Source organism: Podarcis muralis, chromosome 2, assembly GCF_964188315.1.
Source record: "Podarcis muralis chromosome 2, rPodMur119.hap1.1, whole genome shotgun sequence".
NCBI classification, from domain to species: domain Eukaryota; kingdom Metazoa; phylum Chordata; class Lepidosauria; order Squamata; family Lacertidae; genus Podarcis; species Podarcis muralis.
In genome coordinates, this window is record NC_135656.1 from 24682068 (window position 1) to 24704355 (window position 22288).

The 22288-nt window shown below is 43.8% G+C and overlaps 1 protein-coding gene across 7 annotated transcripts in view; it reads left to right on the top strand.

Moving 5' to 3' along the window:
• The window catches only part of LOC114588380 (ABC-type organic anion transporter ABCA8-like), a 68879-nt gene that overhangs the window by 12694 nt on the left and 33897 nt on the right, over positions 1 to 22288 (top strand). For all 7 annotated transcript variants that reach the window (XR_013391793.1, XR_013391794.1, XR_013391791.1 and 4 more), the window contains exons 7-19: positions 1571 to 1709; positions 4039 to 4224; positions 5836 to 5968; positions 9502 to 9673; positions 10133 to 10191; positions 12725 to 12835; positions 13336 to 13511; positions 15589 to 15708; positions 17972 to 18110; positions 19492 to 19582; positions 19934 to 20073; positions 20271 to 20390; positions 21487 to 21649. Coding sequence is in view for 4 of the 7 variants with exons in the window: in XM_028713624.2 (XP_028569457.2) it covers positions 1571 to 1709; positions 4039 to 4224; positions 5836 to 5968; positions 9502 to 9673; positions 10133 to 10191; positions 12725 to 12835; positions 13336 to 13511; positions 15589 to 15708; positions 17972 to 18110; positions 19492 to 19582; positions 19934 to 20073; positions 20271 to 20390; positions 21487 to 21649 (1749 nt within the window). In the remaining 3 variants the exon portion in view is untranslated. The remainder of the gene's footprint in view (positions 1 to 1570; positions 1710 to 4038; positions 4225 to 5835; positions 5969 to 9501; positions 9674 to 10132; positions 10192 to 12724; positions 12836 to 13335; positions 13512 to 15588; positions 15709 to 17971; positions 18111 to 19491; positions 19583 to 19933; positions 20074 to 20270; positions 20391 to 21486; positions 21650 to 22288) is intronic.

Here is a 22288-nt window from a genome sequence, read left to right on the forward strand (position 1 = left end):
CATTAGCAAGGGTGAAGAGCATGGCTCCATCTGCCTAAACATTTGATCCCTTCCAGGAGAAAAAAAAACCTCCCTCAGTAAGAGAATGGCAAATAAGATTTTGTGAATACAGTGGTACCTCAGATTGCATACGCTTCAAGTTACATACGCTTCAGGTTACAGACTCTGCTAACCCAGAAATAGTGCTTCAGGTTAAGAACTTTGCTTCAGGATGAGAAGAGAAATCTTGCTCCGGCGGCGCAGCGGCAGCGGGAGGCCCCATTAGCTAAAGTGGTGCTTCAGGTTAAGAACAGTTTCAGGTTAAGAACGGCCCTCCGGAACGAATTAAGTACGTAATCAGAGATACCACTGTACATAGAATCAGCAAGACTTAAAGCAGTGGTAAATCATGTTCTCCCCTAAATGAGAGCATGTGTTGCGGTTGGGGGATACAGGCCACCCTGCTGTTACTGGGTAGATTGGGTTAAATTCAAGCATTTAAGTGGTTAATTGGGTTACTGGGGAGTTTTGTATGTTGCCAATTTGGAGGTGGAGTCGGAGGCTTTAAATACTGGACGCCCAACGTGGTCGTCCTCTTGGCCTTTTTTGCATCGGATCACCCGCCCACCCTCCCTTTAATAGGGGGGTTTTTTTGGTTGGATCATTTGACCTTGCTATGCCTGTCAAGGGGTCGTTCGCCTTTGAGCGGGGGCCTGGTAGGAATTTTGCCACTTGGCTGATTGGCTGGTGCCATTTGGTTTTTGCCTACTGCATAGCAAATCGTCACAACTTGTAAGGTTGGCGGTTAGGCATTGGTTAAATTGGTTGGTGGAGGGGTAAGTGCCTACCCCTCCAATGGTGCTGCGGAAAAGGGAATTCCGTTAAAGGAATCCAGGGGCTTGCCATTCTTTTCGTCCTTGTCCCTGGAATCGGACTTGGGCCGTGCAAGCCCCAACGGAACATGAGGGTGAGAAGTGAGGGACTGTGCCCCAGCTTCATTTTTCTCACCCAATACTTGTTTCCCACGCTGGCTTCCGCTGGAATTCCGGAAGTCAGCTCTGTCCCTGGGCATGGACAGATAGTCATAACCAATGCCTAAGCAACCACTCACATTTTTTTGTATTTGAATAAAGTTGTGGCCAAAATTATGCCAAAAACCTTAAACAAAAAATTTTGTGTGATGTGTGATTTTTTTGGTGGAGGGTGGCACTGTGGGACTCAACACGCAAGAGGCCAATCAGACCAAAAACTGAGGAGTGGACTTGCATGAAGGAATACATCAAAAAACATTGTTCTGGTATTAATATATCAATATGCAATGAATGAAACTTATAGAATTAAAAATTAAGAAGAAATGGGTGTAAGATGAGATAGTCAAAAATAATATTGATAACACAGCGAAAAGAGGAAAAGAAATAAAGGAAGCCACACAGAGGTGGAGGGAAGTCAAGATTTATGTTTGCATGTTTAGTTTGTTTGTTTGTTTTCTTTTTTGTAATCTAAGTTGAGAGGTGTATGTATGTAGCCTTTATCCCAATCACGTGCCGGAGTTCAAATTGTCAAGAAGACTAACAGGATTTTTCCATCCTAGGCTATCCTGGGGTCTGCTGTATGCTGTGTACGTTGCGATTTTGTCCTGTCTGTTGGCATTTCCCTTGATGTTTTCCTATTTGACTGCAAGCACCTTTCCTGCAGTATTCCTTCTGCTCTTCCTTTATGGCATATCATGTGTGAGTATGTGAATTTTATTCTATAAAGTACTTACTTAATTCGTGTGTGTGTGGCAGCAGTCAGGCCTGTGCAGGTGGTGGGCAGCTGAGTACTTTGCCCCAGGCCTTGGAGGGCTAAGCTGGCCAGGGGCTCCCTGCCAGGACCCTGCCAGACTTACGTTGTCATGCCAAGAACATCTCATGCCTCCCAGCCAACTAGGAACTTTATGGGGGAAACAAGACTCTGGCCCCATGCTTCAGACACAGGCCTGGCTGCAGTTAAGCCAGCAGAATGCTAGCTGTCACATTCCAAATACAGTGGTACCTCAGGTTACAAACACCTCGGGTTACAAACACTTCGGGTTACAGACTCCGCTAACCCGGAAGTAGTACCTCGGGTTAAAAACTTTACCTCAGGATGAGAACAGAAATCGCATGCTGGTAGCGCATCCGCAGTGGGAGGCCCCATTAGCTAAAGTGGTACCTCAGGTTAAGAATGGTTTCAGGTTAAGAACGGACCTCCGGAACGAATCAAGTTCATAACCAGAGATACCACTGTAACATTTTCTCCTACATTTTGATTGTGGTTTGTCCTCTGAGTAAGGATGCCCTCTGTACAGAGTTGGAAAGAAACGTAGGGTAAGCCAACTGTGCCTTTTCCCAGATTTTATCTTTTTTAAACAATACCACCACCACCACCAAACATCCTTCTGAGGATTGTTGGAAGGAATTCGGAGATGCTATGGGGCAGAGAAATCATTTAGACCTCTTCTTGAGACACTATGCCAACAATGGCTCAGGATAAGTAAGGTTTAAATATTCCCTTTTGGGGAAATGGTCCTGTGTTTGAAGAAGGCAGTCGGTGAAGAACTTGCCCTGCTTGCTCTCTGTTTGTATCTCTTAACATTATTTTAAAATTTAAAATAAAATAAAAAATATGGACAGGTTTCAAGTGACATCCAACATTGCATGAGTAGACATCTGCCTGTGTAATGGGACTTCCTCTCCTCCACCCTGTAGCCCTTTGTGCACAACCTCCCCATGTAACAGATTGTGGAGGTTACTGGCAAATGGGATCAGTCATGATTAACCTAATGAGCATATATGTAAAATTAATATGCCCCCACCAGACACGTATCAGTTACACTTGTTTACATTGAATTGCATTTGCCATTTGACCACCAATTTACCGTATTTTTCGCTCCATAAGACACACTTTTCCCCTCCTAAAAAGTACAGTGGTGCCCCGCAAGACGAATGCCTCGCAAGACGAAAAACTCGCTAGACGAAAGGGTTTTCCGTTTTTTGAGTCGTTCCACAAGATGAATTTCCCTATGGGCTTGCTTTGCAAGACGAAATGTCATGCGAGTTCTTGCGAGTTTGTTTCCTTTTTCTTAAAGCCGCTAAGCCGCTAATAGCCGCTAAGCTGCTAATAGCCGTGCTTCGCAAGACAAAAAAACTGCAAGACGAAGAGACTCACGGAACGGATTAATTTCGTCTTGCGAGGCACCACTGTAAGGGGAAATGTGTGTGCGTCTTATGGAGCGAATACAGGCTGCACAGCTATCCCAGAAGCCAGAACAGCAAGAGGGAGAGCTGCTCTTATTGTGCTGCCTTCCCAGCGAAGCAGGATGAGGGACGGAAGGGAGCCTTACGGGCGGGCGGACCAGCGGCTCCTTAGCCTGATCCTCCCTCCTCCTTCCTCTTCCTCTTCCTCTTGTTTTCCCCAGCTGCCTTGGGCTTCTCTTGAGCCTTCCTGAGAGCCCGGCTGCCCCCTAAGCCGGCTGCCTGGCTCTATTCCTCGCAAGCCCCTTGATGTGCTGGAAGCAGCAGCAGCAGCTGCAGCATCGGCAGCCCCTGGCAAGGCTCAGGAGCGCTCAAATGCATAGCACAAGGAGGGGAGAGGCCTCAGATGCAGAATATATTTTTTTCTTGTTTCCCTCCTCTAAAAACTAGGTGCGTCTTATGGTTGGGTGCGTCTTATAGAGCGAAAAATACTGGTACTTAAGTCTGTTGATTTTAGTGGGTCTGCTCAAAACACGTCTTACTTCGATAGCAATCCAATCTCTTTAAATTACAGTGGTAACTCGGGTTACATACGCTTCAGGTTACAGACTCCGCTAACCCAGAAATAGTGCTTCAGGTTAAGAACTTTGCTTCAGGATGAGAACAGAAATTGTGCTCCGGCGGCACGGCAGCAGCAGGAGGCCCCATTAGCTAAAGTGGTGCTTCAGGTTAAGAACAGTTTCCGGTTAAGAACGGAACTCCGGAACGAATTAAGTACTTAACCCGAGGTAGCACTATAGTATCGAACTCAATTCCTGCTAACTGGTTGTTTCCTCTTTTTCAGATATGCTTCTGCTTCATGGTCAGTTCTCTCCTAAAGAAGCCTAAGACCACTTCATTTGTTGTCTTCTTCTTGATGTTTACTCTTGGAGCCATCAGCATTGTTCTGTTGATCAATTTAGTTCCTGCAGCTTTGAAATGGACTTTGAGTGTGTTCTGCCCCTTCGCCTTTGGTGTTGAGCTGTCAAAGGTAGGGCACTGTGCTTTATTTGGAATGGAAAACAACATTCTACCCCCCCCAACCTTGGTGAAGCTGATTTTCAGGCATGTTTTCAGTGGAGAGCAGAGGTGCCGAGTTGTGCCCAACATTGTGGGGCCTGTTGCGCATGTGACGAACACTGGGTTGCGAGGAGGCTAACCATGGAGGCAGGGGGCCAGCTCTGTCCTCTCAAAAACAGGAAAGTGAAACCCTGTCAGTTCTCCCCACCCTGCCCTACCATGCTGGCCTGCAGCCCCTTATTTCTTTTCCTGCTCTCTGTGTGTCAACATTCACAGCAGAGCATCTGTTTCTTTGCCCCTGTACCTGATGCAACAAATGCCACAGCACAGCCTAACCCTTCCTGACGACTCTCTTCAGCAGGGTAATGGTAGAAACCATGCCCCCCCCCTTTCCCAGCAAAGGCGTAGCTGTCGGCTGCCCCTTGCCTCAGCCCCGGGGCTTGCGGCTTCCTCTCCCTCAGCCTGGGGCTGAGGCGGAGGGTGGAACAGGGGGCAAAACTGGGTGGCTCAGCCTGCCTAGTGACACCTCCTGGAGGAGGCCAGTAGTGGGAGGAGGCCTAGCACGGGGGGGGGGGGGGCTCAGCCCCATCCCAACAGACTTGGGAAGGGGTCTGAAGGAACCTCAGCCCTATAGAGTTGGCGCCTGTGGTGGAGAAAGATCCCAACCATCATGGTAGCACGGGCATTTTCCAGGGCTGGCCCTGCCATGCAGTGGCAAAGCTTCATGCTCCAGCACCGGGAGAGCTGGTGGGGGCAGGGCTGGCACACATCCCAGGGGGTGTGGCATGCCAACTGCAGGGGGGCAGCCGCGATGGCACCCTACCAGGATTGCGCTGCCAGGGGCGGTGAGCTCCCCCAGCACTCCTCTTCCTCCCCCAGTGCTGCCATGCACAGTGTAAAGCAGGGGAGGACATTGCTGTGTGTGCCACATGTCATGCCCTGTGCCTCCGAAACTAACCTGCTGCCCACAGGTGCAGTGGTGTTGTCCCATCACCAGTACTGAAGTAAGGTCCAGCTTCTGGTCCAGATGGCTTCTGCACATGGAGAGCTGAGGGGAGAGCACCCATTTACCCTTTCCTTTATGCAGGAAAGTGTGTTGGGCAATCCCTGCCCTTTCCATTCACCTCTTTTATGGTATTCTGAGAGCGAATGTACAGAAATCTGTATACAGTGAACGCTCAGGTTGTGAACGTGATCCATGCAGGATGCATGTTCGCAATCCGCAGCGTTCACAACCCACGCGGGTTGCGATTCAGTGCTTCTGCGCATGCGCAAAGTGTGATTTAGCGCTTTGGCGCATGCACGACCACTGAAACCCGGAAGTAACCTGTTCCAGTACTTCTGGGTTTCACAACCTGAAAAAACAAAACCTGGAGCATCTGTAACCCAAGGTATGACTGTACTGATACAACAGGTGCTCCTCTTTATTCTATTCTATTTTACTTAACTGTGATCCATGCTTAGCTTACGTGGGGCTAGCTTTTAAACAACAGGCAGGCAGCGAGGGGCTAATTCCATTTCAAACTTTTCTTCCTCCAGTTTTGACCCACGGGGACTTAGACGTTGTTCTTTCCCCCCACAGATTCTCCATGTTCAAAAATATGGAGGAAACTTCACCTTGTCTAGCCTAATGCATGAACCATGCACATATATCCTGGTTTTTGACGGTACTTTATATATGTTGCTGGCCCTCTATTTTGACAAGGTCATACCCGGTAAGCATACGACAAGCATGCTATCTGCATAATTGCTGCTTTAAAACAGCTGCATCAGTTGCATTTGTTTCTGGGCCCAGTTGAAGATGTTTCACACCACTAGTGTTTAAAACCCTAAGCAAATATCTGAAAGGCTTGCCTCCTTCCCCACAGACCCTCTCATCTGTTGACTTTAGTAGTGGTTTATGTTCTTGGTAGGGACGCGGGTGGCGCTGTGGGTTAAACCACAGAGCCTAGGACTTGCCGATCAGAAGGTCAGCAGTTCGAATCCCCGTGATGGGGTGAGCTCCCATTGCTCGGTCCCAGCTCCTGCCAACCTAGCAGTTCGAAAGCACATCAAAGTGCAAGTAGATAAATAGGTACCACTCCGGTGGGAAGGTAAACAGCATTTCCGTGCACTGCTCTGGTTCGCCAGAGTCATGCTGGCCACATGACCTGGAAGCTGTCTGCGGACAAACACCAGCTCCCTCGGTTTGTAAAGCGAGAAGAGCGCCGCAGCCCCAGAGTCGGTCATGACTGGACCTAATGGTCAGGGGTCCCTTTACCCTTTACCTTTATGTTCTTGGTAAGAACATAAAAGAGCCAAAGAGCCAACAAGCCCAGGATCCTGTTCTCACAGTAACCAACAAGATACCTGTGGGAAGTCCGCAGAAAACTTGCAAGCATTCAGTGGAGAAAATGGAAAAACATGCAGTGGAAGCTGTTTGACTTCTGAGGCGCGTTTGAAAACGGAAGCATTTACTTCTGGGTTTTTGGCGTTCGGGTCCCAAAATGTTCGGCTTCCAAGACACTCGTAAACCGAGGTACAACTGTACTTCCATTGCTCTCATAAGTTTTTTTGAGGAGAGGGGCATTCTCCGTGGCAGCCCCCAAGTTGTGGACTTCTCTTTCCCAGATGGCACTTTCATTGTATGGTTTCTTTATTAAATAAATGTTATTAAGTTCCATAGAGAAAAATACGAAAGTTAATATCTTTTTCCTTTAAAAAAACAACAACCACCAAATCAAACCGAGGCTTTTGTCTAAATACAATAAAAACACAAAAATGGGAGGGGCAAGGGAGAGAGCTAGAGAAAGAAAAGGAAAGAAATAAAAAGAGAAGGAAAGAGATTAAAAGAGAAAGAGAGAAAAATAAGGTTCAGAAAATAAAGGACTTCCAATTGTTCATCTGTCCACTATATATAAAAACAATAGTCACTTCATCCAATCCAATATAACACCAAACAAAACTGTTTTTTTATAAACAAACATTATCTTCAATCCTCAAATTCAGATTTCAGTATTTTATTTTTCATGCAAAAAGTCCATGAGGGAGTTCCAGTCTTTAACAAATGTTCACAATGCATTAAACAAGGCCAATTTCTCCATCTCTGCTAAGTCTGTTAGTTTTAACAGCTGTTCTTCTGTTGTTGGTAATAGTGGGCCCTTCCATCTTTGTGCATATAAAAGACTTGCAGCCACAATCACAATATTGTAGCAAAGTTCCATAGTCTTTTTCTAACTGTATATCCGTAAGTCCCAGTAAGAAGAGTTTCTGACATACTGCAGGTGTACCTCCTGGCCTTTGAGATTTGAGATGTACTCTGGTCTTTGACATAGGGATAGGATCCACCCTATTCTTGTGACAATAACCATACTTTTTCGTCTATAAGACGCCCCCATGGATAAGACGCCCCTTAGTTTTTGGGACTCAATATTAAGAAAATGGGGAAATTGTCCAGAATGGGAGGAATGCCAAAAAAAGCTCACCCAAATTCCAAACGTTTGCGATCGAACGCAATGCAGAAGCCTTCTATCGTATTTCCGATCGACACCAGCAGCCGCCAATCACACGCCCAATTGCTGCAGCAGAGCCCAATCACCAGCAGCCATTGTCGCAGCAGCAACCAATCGCCAGTGGACATTCTCGCAGCAGTGACCAATTGCAAGCAGACATTGCCACAGCAATGCCCAAACACAAATGGACATTGTCACAGTAGCACCCAATCACAAGCGGACATTGTCGCAGCAGCCTATCACCCGCAATAACACCAGTAACTATCTACTACTCAAGACAGAAATCATTTCCACAGTCCTCCCTCTGCACTACCCATGTATAAGACAATTCAATTTTTAAGCGTTGTTTTAAGGGGGGAAAACATCGTCTTATAGACGGAAAAGTATGGTAATTTGTCTTTAACTGTTTTTAAATATCTTAAATTGTTGTGACTGCTGTGAGAAGGGTGGGCAAAACAAAAATTAGAAGAAATGGCTTTTGGCTGGAAGATTGCATCTCTGTAGATTGCATTTCCTAACCTCTGATTTATTTCTTTGGAATTGACTTCTGTAATTTAGGAAGCCTTGTGATTAATGTTCAGTTTCTGTTAATTGGTTCTCATGAAAACTTACAGATTCTGGCTTCATACAATTAACTCAAGGCAGTGTCAATTTACTCTTGGCAGAAAGCCAAGGTCTGCTTGACCTAGAAACTACTTACTCTGATTGGTTAACGACCAGCACTCAATTCTGTTATCTAGGAATGCTAGAACAGTTTGGGGTTAGGTGTGTTAGGAGTAGGAGTGCTGTGTATGGTTAAGAGAGAGAGAGAGAGAGAGAGAGAGAGAGAGAGAGAGAGAGAGGATTTATTTTGCTTTGTTTTGTATGCAGAAACTCTGCTGGTTTTATTTTTCCTTTTAATAAATCCTGTAAATAGTTATTCTGAGTCTAGCTGACTAGTCATTTCCACCTCAACTAGCTTCTTCGCTGTGCAGGAAAACTCTGCTACGTTTGGGCTAAAGCCATTAGAGCTATGCCTGACACTTCAAAGTTCCATGAATTAATGCCTTTTCTAAGGGAAATAGCATGATTGGAGCAGCAGTACTAGACCTTGCTTGAGATGTAGTAGCTTATATATTCTGTTTAAGATTCTGAAAGCATAAGCATTATCCAAATATGGATTCTATGAAGGTATATTTAAAGAAACTTTGTTAGCTTTTAGGTCCAAGCCCTGCTTTCATCTAGGACAGTTAAAAGCGCATTTTACAACCGTTTTGCTTTTCCCTGCAAGATATGAGCAATCAAACCAGGAAGTCTCTAATTAACCATAGTTTCTTGTTTTGCCTGAACCAGAAAATGACGTTTACTGGCTTTAGAGCAAGGCAAAATCCCACTTTGTTCTGAAATTAGCAGCCATAGTTTCCGAGTTCAGATGAAACACAAAGCTATGGTCAATTAGAGACATTTTGAGTTTAATGTGACTCGTGTGAAGGGAACAGGAAAGAGGCTGAGGCTTAATAAGCCAAGATATGATTTCCTGAATGCAACCGATGTATCTATTTGGTTAAAGTTATGTGACTTGTTCCACAACCACTACATATTTGAATGAATGACTGTTTAAGTAAGCTGCAACGTCCATTTCCCCTAAATGTTGGTCACTGAGACTGTGCTATAGAGAAGTAGCAAGGGCTGATAAATTTGAAGTGTGTTACATGTTTAATACCAAGAATTAATAGAACCTTTTGATGCATAAAACCTTTTTTATATGTGTATCTTAGACAAATATGGCGTGCCCTATCCTCCCTTCTTTTTCCTGAAGAAGTCCTACTGGTTTAAATCAAGAGGAAGCTATACCAGCACTGCTCTTACAAATGAACCAAGCCATGGTAATATCTTCAGTGACAATGCTGAGCCTGTGCCTCCTGAATTTGATGGAAAGGAAGCCATTAGGTAAAAGTTAAGGAGGGCGTGGCCTTAAATAATTTTTTGAGCAAATTGACGCAGAAATCCTGCCCCTACGCCAAGGATCTGTATGAAGTCAAGAATATTTGGTTTTTGTTTTCAGAGGGTATTGGGGAACATTGTTTTTATTCACAAGAGAGCGATGCAGACAGAAATATATACTTCTGTTGCACAGAATGCCAAGGAGTCTCAAGTATGTGGATGAGGTTGTTTATTGGGAATGACAACTAACCGAGCATACCGGTATGTCTAAGAATTCTTTCTACCCATGTGCAACATTGATAGGGAAGAAAGATAATATCTGGTCTGAATTTGAAATAGTAGTTTCAAAGTTGCACAGCGTGACCATTTCCATAGAGATGATACGCCGCCAGGGAGATAGTTGTGACTAAATTGTAACTAAAATCCAGTATTGTATTAACCATTCGTTGTTTCCGAATCCTTTAGACTAAATAACATTAAAAAAACTTACAAAGAGAAGAGCAAGGAAACAGAAGCTTTGAGAGGTGAGATGCTGTTCATGTTTTCTCGTCCGTTCCGTAGTGGGACTGGGCTGCATGCATGAAACTGTGTGTGCAGATTGAATGACTCCACCGCCTACTGAAGGAAAAGGAGAAACTAACAATCGGTTGTGGGCTTGGAAGCAGAATAAGGAACCTTGGCTATACGTTTGTGAAACATTGCTCTGGAGCACAGGGGTCAACCCTCCTAATGTGGACAAGTGGTCTGGTTTCTTTTTGTTTTCCATTGCCTTTTCAGCAGGCTTGCCCACTCTAAGCTTTGTGGCTAATATCTAACCTCCCCTCAATGCAGTTACATTTATTGAGCACTGACTGCTATGGTGGGACGAGGCGGTTTGTAGGAAATAATGGATTTCCCCTCTTCCTTTATTGATTCATGGGCTCACCACTGTCCCATGTTCAACTGCTTCTGCATTCATAAACAGCTAGGAGAATTGCTTCCTCTGCACTCCCTATGAATACTGTACCACTTTTCTATACAGTGGTGCCTTGCAAGACAAAATTAATTTGTTCCGCGAGTTTTTTCGTCTTGCGATTTTTTCGTCTTGCGAAGCACGGTGTCGGAAAAGTTTTGGAAAAGCTTCAAAAATCACCAAAGTCTTCAAAAACCTCAAAAAAGGCTACCACACCGCATGCTATGAGTTGCTCCTCGAAGTCAAGTCGCAACTGTATCAACGGTGTTAAGAAAAAGGAAACAAACTTGCAAGACGTTTCCGTCTTGCAAAGCAAGCCCATAGGGAAAATCGTCTTGCGAAGCAACTCAAAAAACCAAAAACCCTTTCATCTTGCGAGTTTTCCGTCTTGCGAGGCATTCGTCTTTCGAGGTACCACTGTATTACTATGTACAAGGCAGTTTACAGCAACAAAATATACAACAAAGAACACATACCTTTTAATAATTTGATCCAATACCAAAAGTCACAATCAAACATAACTTTAAAATGGAACAACTTAGATTATTGTATATTACTTTATTTGATGTATTAGAATCTAATAGTACACCATAAAATTAACTCTCAGCTGATAATAATTAAGCAAAAATTCACTCTTAACAATTACAATGATTACTAAACTATGATCAATAAAAATAACTGCAAGTCATGATGCATAAAATACCACAATGCATGTAAAAGCGTGGAACTGAGAAACAAACACACACACGAAATTATTTTTTAAACATCCCTGAGCATTCCATCAACAGCTTGCGGCAGATACAATGTCCTTTGGTTCATTAATCCCTCCTCCACAATCCTGATACACATACTGTATGTGCATCAGTAATACTGCATACAAAAACCATATTCCAAAACCTTTTATGCCTTTTTTTTTTTTACTCATTTGCACATGAAATACCAAATGCAAAAATAATCTTCATAAAGTTCATTTGTCACCCTTGAGGAGACATGACTTCTTGAGACTGTCACTAACATCCACAATTTAGAAGTGGATAACTTCAGGACAAAACCTACAGCTGGGGTGGACAGAAGGTAAATTGAATCTTAGGACTCAGCTATACTGTATAGCTGCAAACAAACAAACAAACAAACAAACAAACAAACAAATAAATAAATTAAGTGTGCTGTGAAGTGCATTATACAATCTTACATTAGATGGTGATGGTGAGCTATGGCAAATTCAATACATTTTTCAAAACCTTTTTAAAAAAGTGTTTTCACAATTTTTTTTATATGTGTCTCGTTTCCATCATAGAATCTTAAGAGTTGGCAGGGACCCAAGAGCCATCTGCAATGCAGGAATTCATGATAATTGGAAAACAATTGGATCCGATCTTCTATGTAAACACATCAAGCAGCATTTCTGGACTATTTTATGAGCTCACAAAAGTACATGTATATATGGAACATAGGAAGCTGTATTATACCCAATCAGACCTCTGGCTCATCTGCACTGACTGTCCAGCAGATCACAAGGGCTTATTGCACTGACATTCCCAGCCCTGGAGATGCTAGGGATTAAACTAGGGACCTGTTTCATGTAAAACACGTACTCTACTACTGTATTGTACTCCCCCCCCCCCATACTACATATCACTGCATGCACAGTGGTAAAAAACAAAAACACCTCTTGATGCAATCATATGACTTTTTGCAGTGCTTTATCAATGCATGCCAAAAATTCATACAGATATTGAAAAGTGGAGACAAATGAAATAAACTGACATCAGGACTATACGTGCACAGCTCTCTGTACAAAATTTAGGATGGGGCGGGGAGGTGTAACAGTGGAAGATTTCTTCCTAATTCCCGATTGATTCCATGGAGAAGCAATATTCTGCAGTATGAAATTCCAAGAATCCATCCGAAAATTCAAACGAGAATTTTGGCAGCATCCCTAGTGCTTGATGTGATGTGCGGAAATTAAAAATGAGCCATGACGGGAAGTTTTGTAGGTTCACTCAGAAGTGAGATTTCAATGGAACTTATTAGTAAGAGGGTTTAGGAATGCAGCCTCCGTGTACCTTGGCCGTTTTAAGAGCTAACTTCTGTTCTTCTGTTAGGCTTGTCCTTGGATATTTATGAAGGTCAAATCACTGCAGTTCTTGGTTGTAGTGGAGCTGGGAAAACAACACTGCTAAACATCCTTAGTGGACTTCTGAAGCCATCTGATGGTACGTATCAGAACTTTAAAATGAAGGAGGCTGCCACCCAAATCCATAAGAACAGGAGGAGGTTCCCCTTGATCAGACCAAAGCCTTATCAAGTCCATCATTTGATTCCCACAAAGGCCCACCACACACCACTGGGAGGAGCACAAAGGGGGCAATAGCAGTTCTCCAACAGTTATTCTTCTGATCTAGCCATTGCGACTAGCAGCCAAAAACATGTCCAAATCCCCTTTTAAGGCCATTTAGGTTGGGGGCCATTGCTATACTGTATGGCGGCAACTTCCGTAGTTTAATTATGTGCTTTGTGGAGAACTGAGATTCGTTGTTGTCATTGAGGCTGCGAGGATTCCAAACAATCATACCTAAAATTGCAGTCTAGGTCTCATTTCCACTCTTAGCAGGACAGCAGTTAATAGGATATGTTGAAACTTTTATGAGAATTCAAGCAGCCTACTCTGTTTATTAAGCCTACCTATTTGCTTCCTATTTGCTTATGTGTACAGGCTCTGCGACCATCTTCAAGTACAATATATCAGCAAGGGAAGATATGGAACAAATTAGGGAGATAAGTGCTGTGTGCCCACAATTCAATGTGCAATTTGAATTCCTAACACTGAAAGAAAATTTACGGACTTTTGCTAAAATAAAAGGGATTCCAAACAATGATATTGAGAATGAGGTAAGGATATATTTATATGGCAAGTATTTCTGTTCCGCCTCTCTATATTCTTTGTCTATTTTCTTTGTAAAACAGGTTCATGGCAAGGGATTGCTGCCTTATCTTTTGTTCTGCTTTGTATTTGAGGTTTACTCAGCCTAATTCAGAGAAAACTCATTGTGCTTAAGTCCCGCTGAAGTCAATGGGACAAATTTGTTGAGACCAATTTAAATCCTGTTAATTGCAATGGGAGAGGTGCAATAAATTTTCACTAGACTGGGACTAATTCAATAACTGAACAAAATATGTAAGCCTTGAGATCCACACAAATGAAAATTCTTCCAGCACTGTCTTTGTTATCATACTATGGAGGAATTATTTGAAGATTCTCTTGAGATGAGTTGAGTTGAGGCAAACCCCTCAACTGTCCTGATTTGACCAGGACCTCCAGAATTACAGAAGCCATCCCAGCTCCTGATTGGATCCCGGGATGTACTATTTTGGCTCCCACAAGAGTGTGGCCTCAACAGATGCCCATTTTGGGCGGCTGTGCTCTTGAGTCATGTGACATGCACCCTGATTTTCCTCTGTGGCAGGTTGGAGGGTATGTTGAGATTCTTGCTGAGTATATGTATAACTCAGAGCAGCGCCTTCATGTGGCTGCCCCCTTTCTTTGGAACAGTATTATGGTCAAGATACGACAGGCGCCCATTATCTGCTCTTTCCAGAAACAAATGAATTTAATTTTTTGACAGACTTTCCCAGCTGAATAAATGGATGTTTACCACAAGTATATACCTTGTATTGATTTAGTTTTGTTTGTTTAAGCATTGTATTTTTGACTTTTCAATTACACATACTAAACAAAGCAGAACAGTAATAAATTGATAAAAGAAAAGCTATTTTTGGGTGTAAGGCAAAGACAAGAGTGCATAGATTAGTAGCAGAAACAAGGCTCAGGAATGATTAGCCACAAAATTCTATAGCTGATAAAAAGGCATCTGTTGGGCTCATAACTTGAAACTTGGCATTTACAATCTACCTGATGCCGTCTACAAAAGTGCCACATTTTAAACTGATCCAGTAAAAATGGCCGCGATTACAGCAAGTTACAAAGTGCTGAAAAGTGGCGCTTTGACCTCTTTTTTCCCAGTTGGCAACAAATCATTTCGTATTATTTCTTTTAGATGTTGCAAACTACTGGTGTACTTTATCCATGCTTGTTGTGGACCAGACCTTTTCATTGTTTTAATGAAATCCTGATCAGCAGTTTGAAATTATTAAGGTTTTCCTGCCCAGCTGAAATCTATAGAAAACAAGGACTTGCAAAATAATGCTTGGTGCATGACTGAAGGCAAAAATGAAGGCAGAATGTTGCAGCAGGAGTCACCTAATGGATGCTGTGTGCAATGCCTTTTCCTTAGTTATTAAATATCACAGCATGGGTGCAGAAAAAGACATGATTGAAAAATAATGTAGGAATGGACCATGTTGTAGAACATTTAGCGGCAGATATTCAGGCAGCCGGTGCATATTAAAGTCCTAGTGTTGATGTATTTGGGAGGGAACAAGGAGCAGGGGCTTAATGCAATCCCACTTTCTGCTTCTCAAGAGCTGATTTCAAACTCTAAACCTTCTTGAAGGGCTCCTTGAGTGACAGCTGTGCATCCAGAAAATGCAGCGTGAGCAATACCGAACTGCCTCATGGACCACTCTTCACTAGATGAACCAATAGCGTTTTCCAGTCCACACATGAAACTGTACTGTAATCCCATTGGCATTCATAAAAAAAATAATAATAGCACAAGCATCGTTGCATAACCAAGCAAACCCTGGAATACAACAGTCTGGAGCAATGCCATTTGGGTTCTTCCAAAAACCTGCTTGAGCAAATGATCCTAATTCCAGGAACAACATCTCATCTGGAAATGCCTTATACTTCAAATATGAGAGGTTGCATAATATTCCATTAAGATTCGAACCTCTATAAAATAGCTTGTTGCTTTCAACCAAGCAAGCGACTGAAAAGCAAGATAGGAAGAAATCCGAAAGAATCCAACATCTTGGTGCTTGAAACATGTGTTTATATGCTTTACAGGTGCAAAAGCTAGTGACCCTCTTGGATCTCGATGCCATTCAAGACACCCAAGCTAATCGTTTAAGTGGTGGGCAAAAGCGAAAATTATCTCTCGCGATTACTTTCTTGGGAGAGCCACAGGTAGGTGAAGCAAGGTCAGGACAAAAGGACCTGTTGAACATATTTCATAAGTACTCTCCATCTTGTAATGCATCTACTGTTTCCTCTCAAAAGCAATGGAGTGTGTAGATCTCTCACTGATCTGTGGTCAGTCATGAAACTCCCTAATTTCAGTCTTATCTTTACTTCCTTTCTAAATTCCCATTCCCCAAACACTGTATGTAAAGTGAAGCTTTCACATTTAGTACAAGATTAGCTTCAATTTTTTAAAAAATAATAATATAAAATTATTTTCCCCAAAACATTTTTTAAAGCCACATAACTGTTTATATTGTTGTGAGTTAACCCTGCACCCAGCAAGGGGTTAAAATGTAATGGAGGATGCAACTGTTGGAATAGCCAGGCCAGCTTCTTGGTGAGTTAATGGCCCTTAAGTATGGGTCCTTAGGGTAACAAAGGAAGTGGGCTTTGTACCAGAGGCCAAATGAGTGGGCCCCTTCCCTCACCTGGCTGGTGGTGAGAAGGACAAGTGCCAGAGGTATGTGAGAGAGAGCTGGGCGGGAAGCAAACAGCAGGCAGAAGTCAGAGAGTGAGAGCCATGTTTGATTTCTGTTTGAATCCAAGGCTTTGGCTACGGGAAAAGCAAGACCTTCTGGGGTGTTAATGCTGTGACCATATCCATCGTAGACTCAGGTTGTATATACAATGGTACCTCAGGTTAAGAACTTAATTTGTTCTGGAGGTCCGTTCTTAACCTGAAACTGTTCTTAACCTGAAGCACCACTTTAGCTAATGGGGCCTCCCACTGCCGCCGCGCCGCTGCTGCTCAATTTCTGTTCTCATCCTAAAGCAAAGTTCTTAAGCCAAGGTACTATTTCTGGGTTAGCGAAGTCTGTAACCTGAAGCGTCTGTAACCTGAAGCGTCTGTAACCCGAGGTACCACTTTATGTGTAAATAAACTGTTATGTATTGAAGTTCTCACCCTGGCCACCAGGGGTATTGTGTACCCCTGTAACCTCGGGTTACAGACGCTTCAGGTTACAGACTCCGCTAACCCAGAAATAGTGCCTCGGGTTAAAAACTTTGCTTCAGGATGAGAACAGAAATCGTGCTCCGGTGGCGCGGCGGCAGCGGGAGGCCCCATTAGCTAAAGTGGTGCTTCAGGTTAAGAACAGTTTCAGGTTAAGAACGGACCTCCGGAATGAATTAAGTACTTAGAATCATAGAATCATAGAGTTGGAATAGACCACAAGGGCCATCGAGTCCAACCCCCTGCCAAGCAGGAAACACCATCAGAGCACTCCTGACATATGGCTGTCAAGCCTCTGCTTAAAGACCTCCAAAGAAGGAGACTCCACCACACTCCTTGGCAGCAAATTCCACTGTTGAACAGCTCTTACTGTCAGGAAGTTCTTCCTAATGTTTAGGTGGAATCTTCTTTCTTGTAGTTTGGATCCATTGCTCCGCGTCTGCTTCTCTGGAGCAGCAGAAAACAACCTTTTCCCCTCCTCTATATGACATCCTTTTATATATTTGAACATGGCTATCATATCACCCCTTAACCTCCTCTTCTCCAGGCTAAACATGCCCAGCTCCCTTAGCCGTTCCTCATAAGGCATCGTTTCCAGGCCTTTGACCATTTTGGTTGCCCTCCTCTGGACATGTTCCAGTTTGTCAGTGTCCTTCTTGAACTGTGGTGCCCAGAACTGGACACAGTACTCCAGGTGAGGTCTGACCAGAGCAGAATACAGTGGCCCTATTACTTCCCTTGATCTAGATGCTATACTCCTATTGATGCAGCCCAGAATTGCATTGGCTTAACCCGAGGTACCACTGTATATAGTTTTCACTCAGGTCCACATCAGTTAATTTAGGCGGGAAACCCTGGGGTGGTGTTGTTACAATGTTGACAGCCAGCTGCCTATCAAAGCAGGCCGGCTGAGCTGTTCAGTTCAGTTCAGTTCCAGCTTACTATAAAGAACCACTTGGAGAAATCTCTGTGTCGTCTGCTTTGTCAACCCACTACTTGATATAAACCATATATTATAAAGGCACCACAGTCTTTGCTGTCCCTCATTCCAAGGAAAGTGAACTCTGGGTAAGATCCCGGAACCCCTGCGCTCTTGCACCACTCCACAGTTGGGGTGGCATTCAAAAATATCATTGACCCAATTGGGTTGCCATTAATTCTTTTTAAAGAATCCACTTCAACATGGAATGCTATGTGCTAATTTCTCAAGGTTTCCGAGTCTGAAAATGCAATCATCGCATGTTCTGCCTACAGGTCTTATTCTTAGATGAACCAACTGTAGGGCTGGATCCTTACTCTCGACACCAAGTGTGGGCCCTCCTGAATGAGCGCAAAGCAGGTCGGGTGATTCTGCTCACCACTCAGTTAATGGATGAAGCTGATATTCTTGCTGGTTAGTAGAATGTCTCACGGTAAAAACAGTGTGACAAGTATAGGCATGAAGCGAGAGAGAAATAACCGAGACCATGTGACTTGGGAACTTATCCCGCACTGATCTGCACTATCCTTATTTCTATCTGTTGGAACAAAAAGCTCCTCCGTTGCACTGCGTAAAGGAGGTGATCCACATAGCACCCTAGATGATTCCTTCACATCTTTCACTATGCTGTCATTCACCAAGTTCCTGTTATTCCAGGAGTAACAGGCGTGCTGAGGACTAGCCTTGGAAATTCCAATGCCTTTGTGAAATGTCAAATTACTCTTACCTCTTCTGCTTCACTGGCTAAGCCAGGCATCCCATACCTGTGTCCCTCCAGATGTTTTGGCCTACAACTCCCATGATCCCTATCTAACAGGACCAGTGGTCAGGGATTATGGGAATTGTAGTCCAAAACATCTGGAGGGTTGAAGGTTGATGATGCCTGGGCTAAGCGTTTAATGCAGTGTTTCCCAAATTTGGGTCTCCAGCTGTTTTTGGACCACAATTCCCATCATCCTTGACCACTGGTCCTGCTAGTTAGGGATGATGTGAGTTGTAGTCCCAAAAAAACAGCTGGAGACCCAAGTTTGGGAAATGCTGGTTTAATGGGTTGCAGCTACTACTCTTCAATGCAGTCTTCACAGCTGTTTGAGGGTGACCAATCTTTTCTCTCATTCCATCACCTTCATTAGCTTTTGGATCCTTTCCCTGTTATCTGTTGCATCTCTTTTTGCATGACATCAACTGCCCTGCCCTAACAATTGACATGTGATTGTAAAATAATCTGTACTGGGAGGACAGGTGAAATAATCCCTCCCATCACTCTGGGGGACAAGTGTTTGCATTTTCCAAGCTTGGCTCCACCTGGGTTACAAGGAGTAAATAGATCTCTTCCAGCTGAGCCTTGATCAACAAGTTCTGCCTTAGCTGAAATGTGTTTTGCATTTCCTATCTTATTCTGGGTTCCTGATATGTAGCTTCCCTTAGATTGCACCTTGGTCTTCAGCTTCTGACTCGCTCCAGACTGCTTTTTGTGACCTGGACAATTATGCTGACTTAACCCTACCCCAATGAAAGAGATTTGCTTGCAAGACCTGCTGTGACGGTTGTACAGCTTGCCTGTTTGTGTGTGCAACATACGCCTCTGATTCGTGTGCATGTAAAGAAACAGGATTGTTTGAAATTAAGGCAGCATTTCTGGAACTCGTTTTATTTTCTGCATCACCCTTCTGAATCTCAGCTCACTGCACATTCCCCTCCAGATATTTCCTGCTTCTGATGTGGATATGGGGAAGAATTTATTTCTGCAGAATGTGATAAGTAAAACCAGAACTTTATGTGTTTTTCCTTCCAGACCGGAAAGCATTTATCTCTCAGGGCAGGCTGTCTTGTGTTGGTTCATCTTTATTCTTGAAGAAAAAATGGGGTGTTGGCTACCATTTAAGGTACTTTTGAGTTTGGCAATCTTGTACTCTTACCTATTTTGCAATCTCTGGTGGGCAATCGCAGATATTTATCTATTTTATTTATAAAATTGTGCAAACTCTTCTTCTTTTTTAAAAAATCCAAGTATGTCAAGAAATTCCTCCTTTCTGGCTCAACGTCTCTTGGTCCAAGCTCAGACCAAAAAGAGGAAAGGGAGAGATCAGGCTGTAAAGATGCTGTGCTGCTGTTTCTTTCAGCAGAACTCTTATGGTTTTAGTAATGTCATAAATACTTGATTCAGATAAGTTTTATTAAAGGAATGCAATACTTGGTAACTGGTGTCCATCTAAATCCATTCTGAATACGAACAGGATGCATGTAAATGAATTGTATGACCCCGAGAGAACAACATCCCTGGTCAAGCAATACATCCCTGCTGCCAAATTATCAGCACAACATGAAAATGAGCTGAGTTATATACTGCCCTTGGAAAATGTGGATAAATTTCCAGGTAATTATCATCTTGAATATGTAAATGATATCATAGCTATCATCTTTGAGTGTGCTATTAATGGAGATGTTCCTCAAAATGTTACTTTGGGCTGTAAGTACAATAAAAAGGATTTGCACAAGGCCGTAATGGAGATTGGAAATGCTAATCTTGAACTTAGAAGTAAGCACTTGAGTTTCTTTCTCCCTGTCATGTAGATCTGTTCTCTGACATGGACCGCCAGAAAGAACTAGGAATTGTTAATTATGGGGTTACCATGACAACTCTGGAAGATGTCTTCTTGAAGCTGGAGGGAAATGAGATGATTGATGAGAAAGGTAACATGCTGTTCCAAATAACATACTTTCTAGTAGTGATTCCCTGCTACAGCAGGGAAAATATGAGTTTGGGACCATATCTGTTGTTGGCATCCAACCATCGTGGGAGCATACCCGCCAACACTTCTCCTATTTTATAATAATAATATCTATATGCCACCCATTTGACTGGGTTGCCCAAGCCACTCTGGGTGGCTTCCAATAAATATATATAAAACATAATAAAACATATATTCTTGCATTTCAGGGCATTAGACTAGATGATCCTTGGGTCCCTTCCAACTCGTAAGATTCTATGATTCTATAAAACGTTTAAAAACTTCCCTATACAGGGTTGCCTTCAGATGTCTTCTGTATAGTTACTTATCTCCTTGGCTTGGGGGTTGCATAACTCCATACCCTCCAACATGTCTCTGATGAAAATAGGGACATCCTAAGGAAAATCCTAAGCCTCAGCGCCTAGGACTTGCCGATCGAAAGGTCGGTGGTTCGAATCCCCGCGGCGGGGTGCGCTCCTGTTGCTCGGTCCCAGCGCCTGCCAACCTAGCAGTTCGAAAGCACCCCTGGGTGCAAGTAGATAAATAGGGACCGCTTACTAGCAGGAAGGTAAACAGCGTTCCGTGTGCTGCACTGGCTCGCCAGAGCAGCAATGTCACGCTGGCCACGTGACCCAGAAGTGTCTCCGGACAGCGCTGGCCCCCGGCCTCTTGAGTGAGATGGGTGCACAACCCCAGAGTCTGTCAAGACTGGCCCGTACGGGCAGGGGTACCTTTAAGGAAAAGCGGGACATTCTGGGATCGAATCAGAAACCTGGACAGCTTCTGTGAATCCAGGATTGTCCCTGGAAAAGTGTTGCATTACAGCTGCCTTTCCCTGTTTTTTTTTGAATCTGGGAGTGAGAGCTGGGATGGTTTATCAATGACAGGGGAAAAACATCTGCAGTAGTGGTGGCAGCAGCGAGGAGAGCTGGGGGGAAGTAGGGGATTGACTGACCCAGCATCAGAAGAAGCCAGAACTGAGTTTGTATAAGCAAGTAGTCTCTCCTTTGGCCAATACCAAAGTTCTGATTTTGTGCTTTTGAAATTTGATTACAAAGAGGGGCCAAAGGGTGCTGACGAAATGGAACAAGATCTGCTATTGCTCTCAGACACGGGAAAGGCAACCATAAGCGGATCAGAACTCTGGAGGCAACAAGTTTGCGCCATGGCAAGAATGCATTTTTTAAATCTCAAGCGCGAGAGCAAACTCTGGGGAACGCTGTAAGTGCCAAGATAATTGCTTAAAAGCCGTCGCAATCTGGGTTACTGTATACGTAGCATCGCTAGCCTCCTCCACCACACTGTAACCACTAACACACACACACCACAATTGTGAATCAACCACCCTTCCAATTTTGCAGCCACAATCATACACTATTTTCACCTTCATCCCTGTTCCCATCAAGGGGAGCGGGCAGAAAATGAGGGGGAGGAAGAGGCATGGAAATGGGGGTGAAAGGGGAATGTGGGGGTGCAAGTGGACTGCAGTGTAGAAGAGAGAAGCAGCTTCAGAAATGGGGTTGGGAAGGTGGAAATGGGGATTAGTAGGTGCATGCGGTTGGAGGGGGCTGGTCTACAGGAGTACCTCAGGTTACATACGCTTCAGGTTACAGACTCGGCTAACCCGGAAATAGTACCTCGGGTTAAGAACTTTGCTACAGGATGAGAACAGAAATCGTGCTCTGGCGGCGCAGAGGCAGTGGGAGGCCCCATTAGCTAAAGTGGTGCTTCAGGTTAAGAACAGTTTCGGGTCAAGAACGGACCTCCAGAACGAATTAAGTACTTAACCCGAGGTACCACTGTACTGAGGTGGGGGGCAGAATTGAGAGGTTAGCAATGGGGGATAGGCTGGTTTGGCCA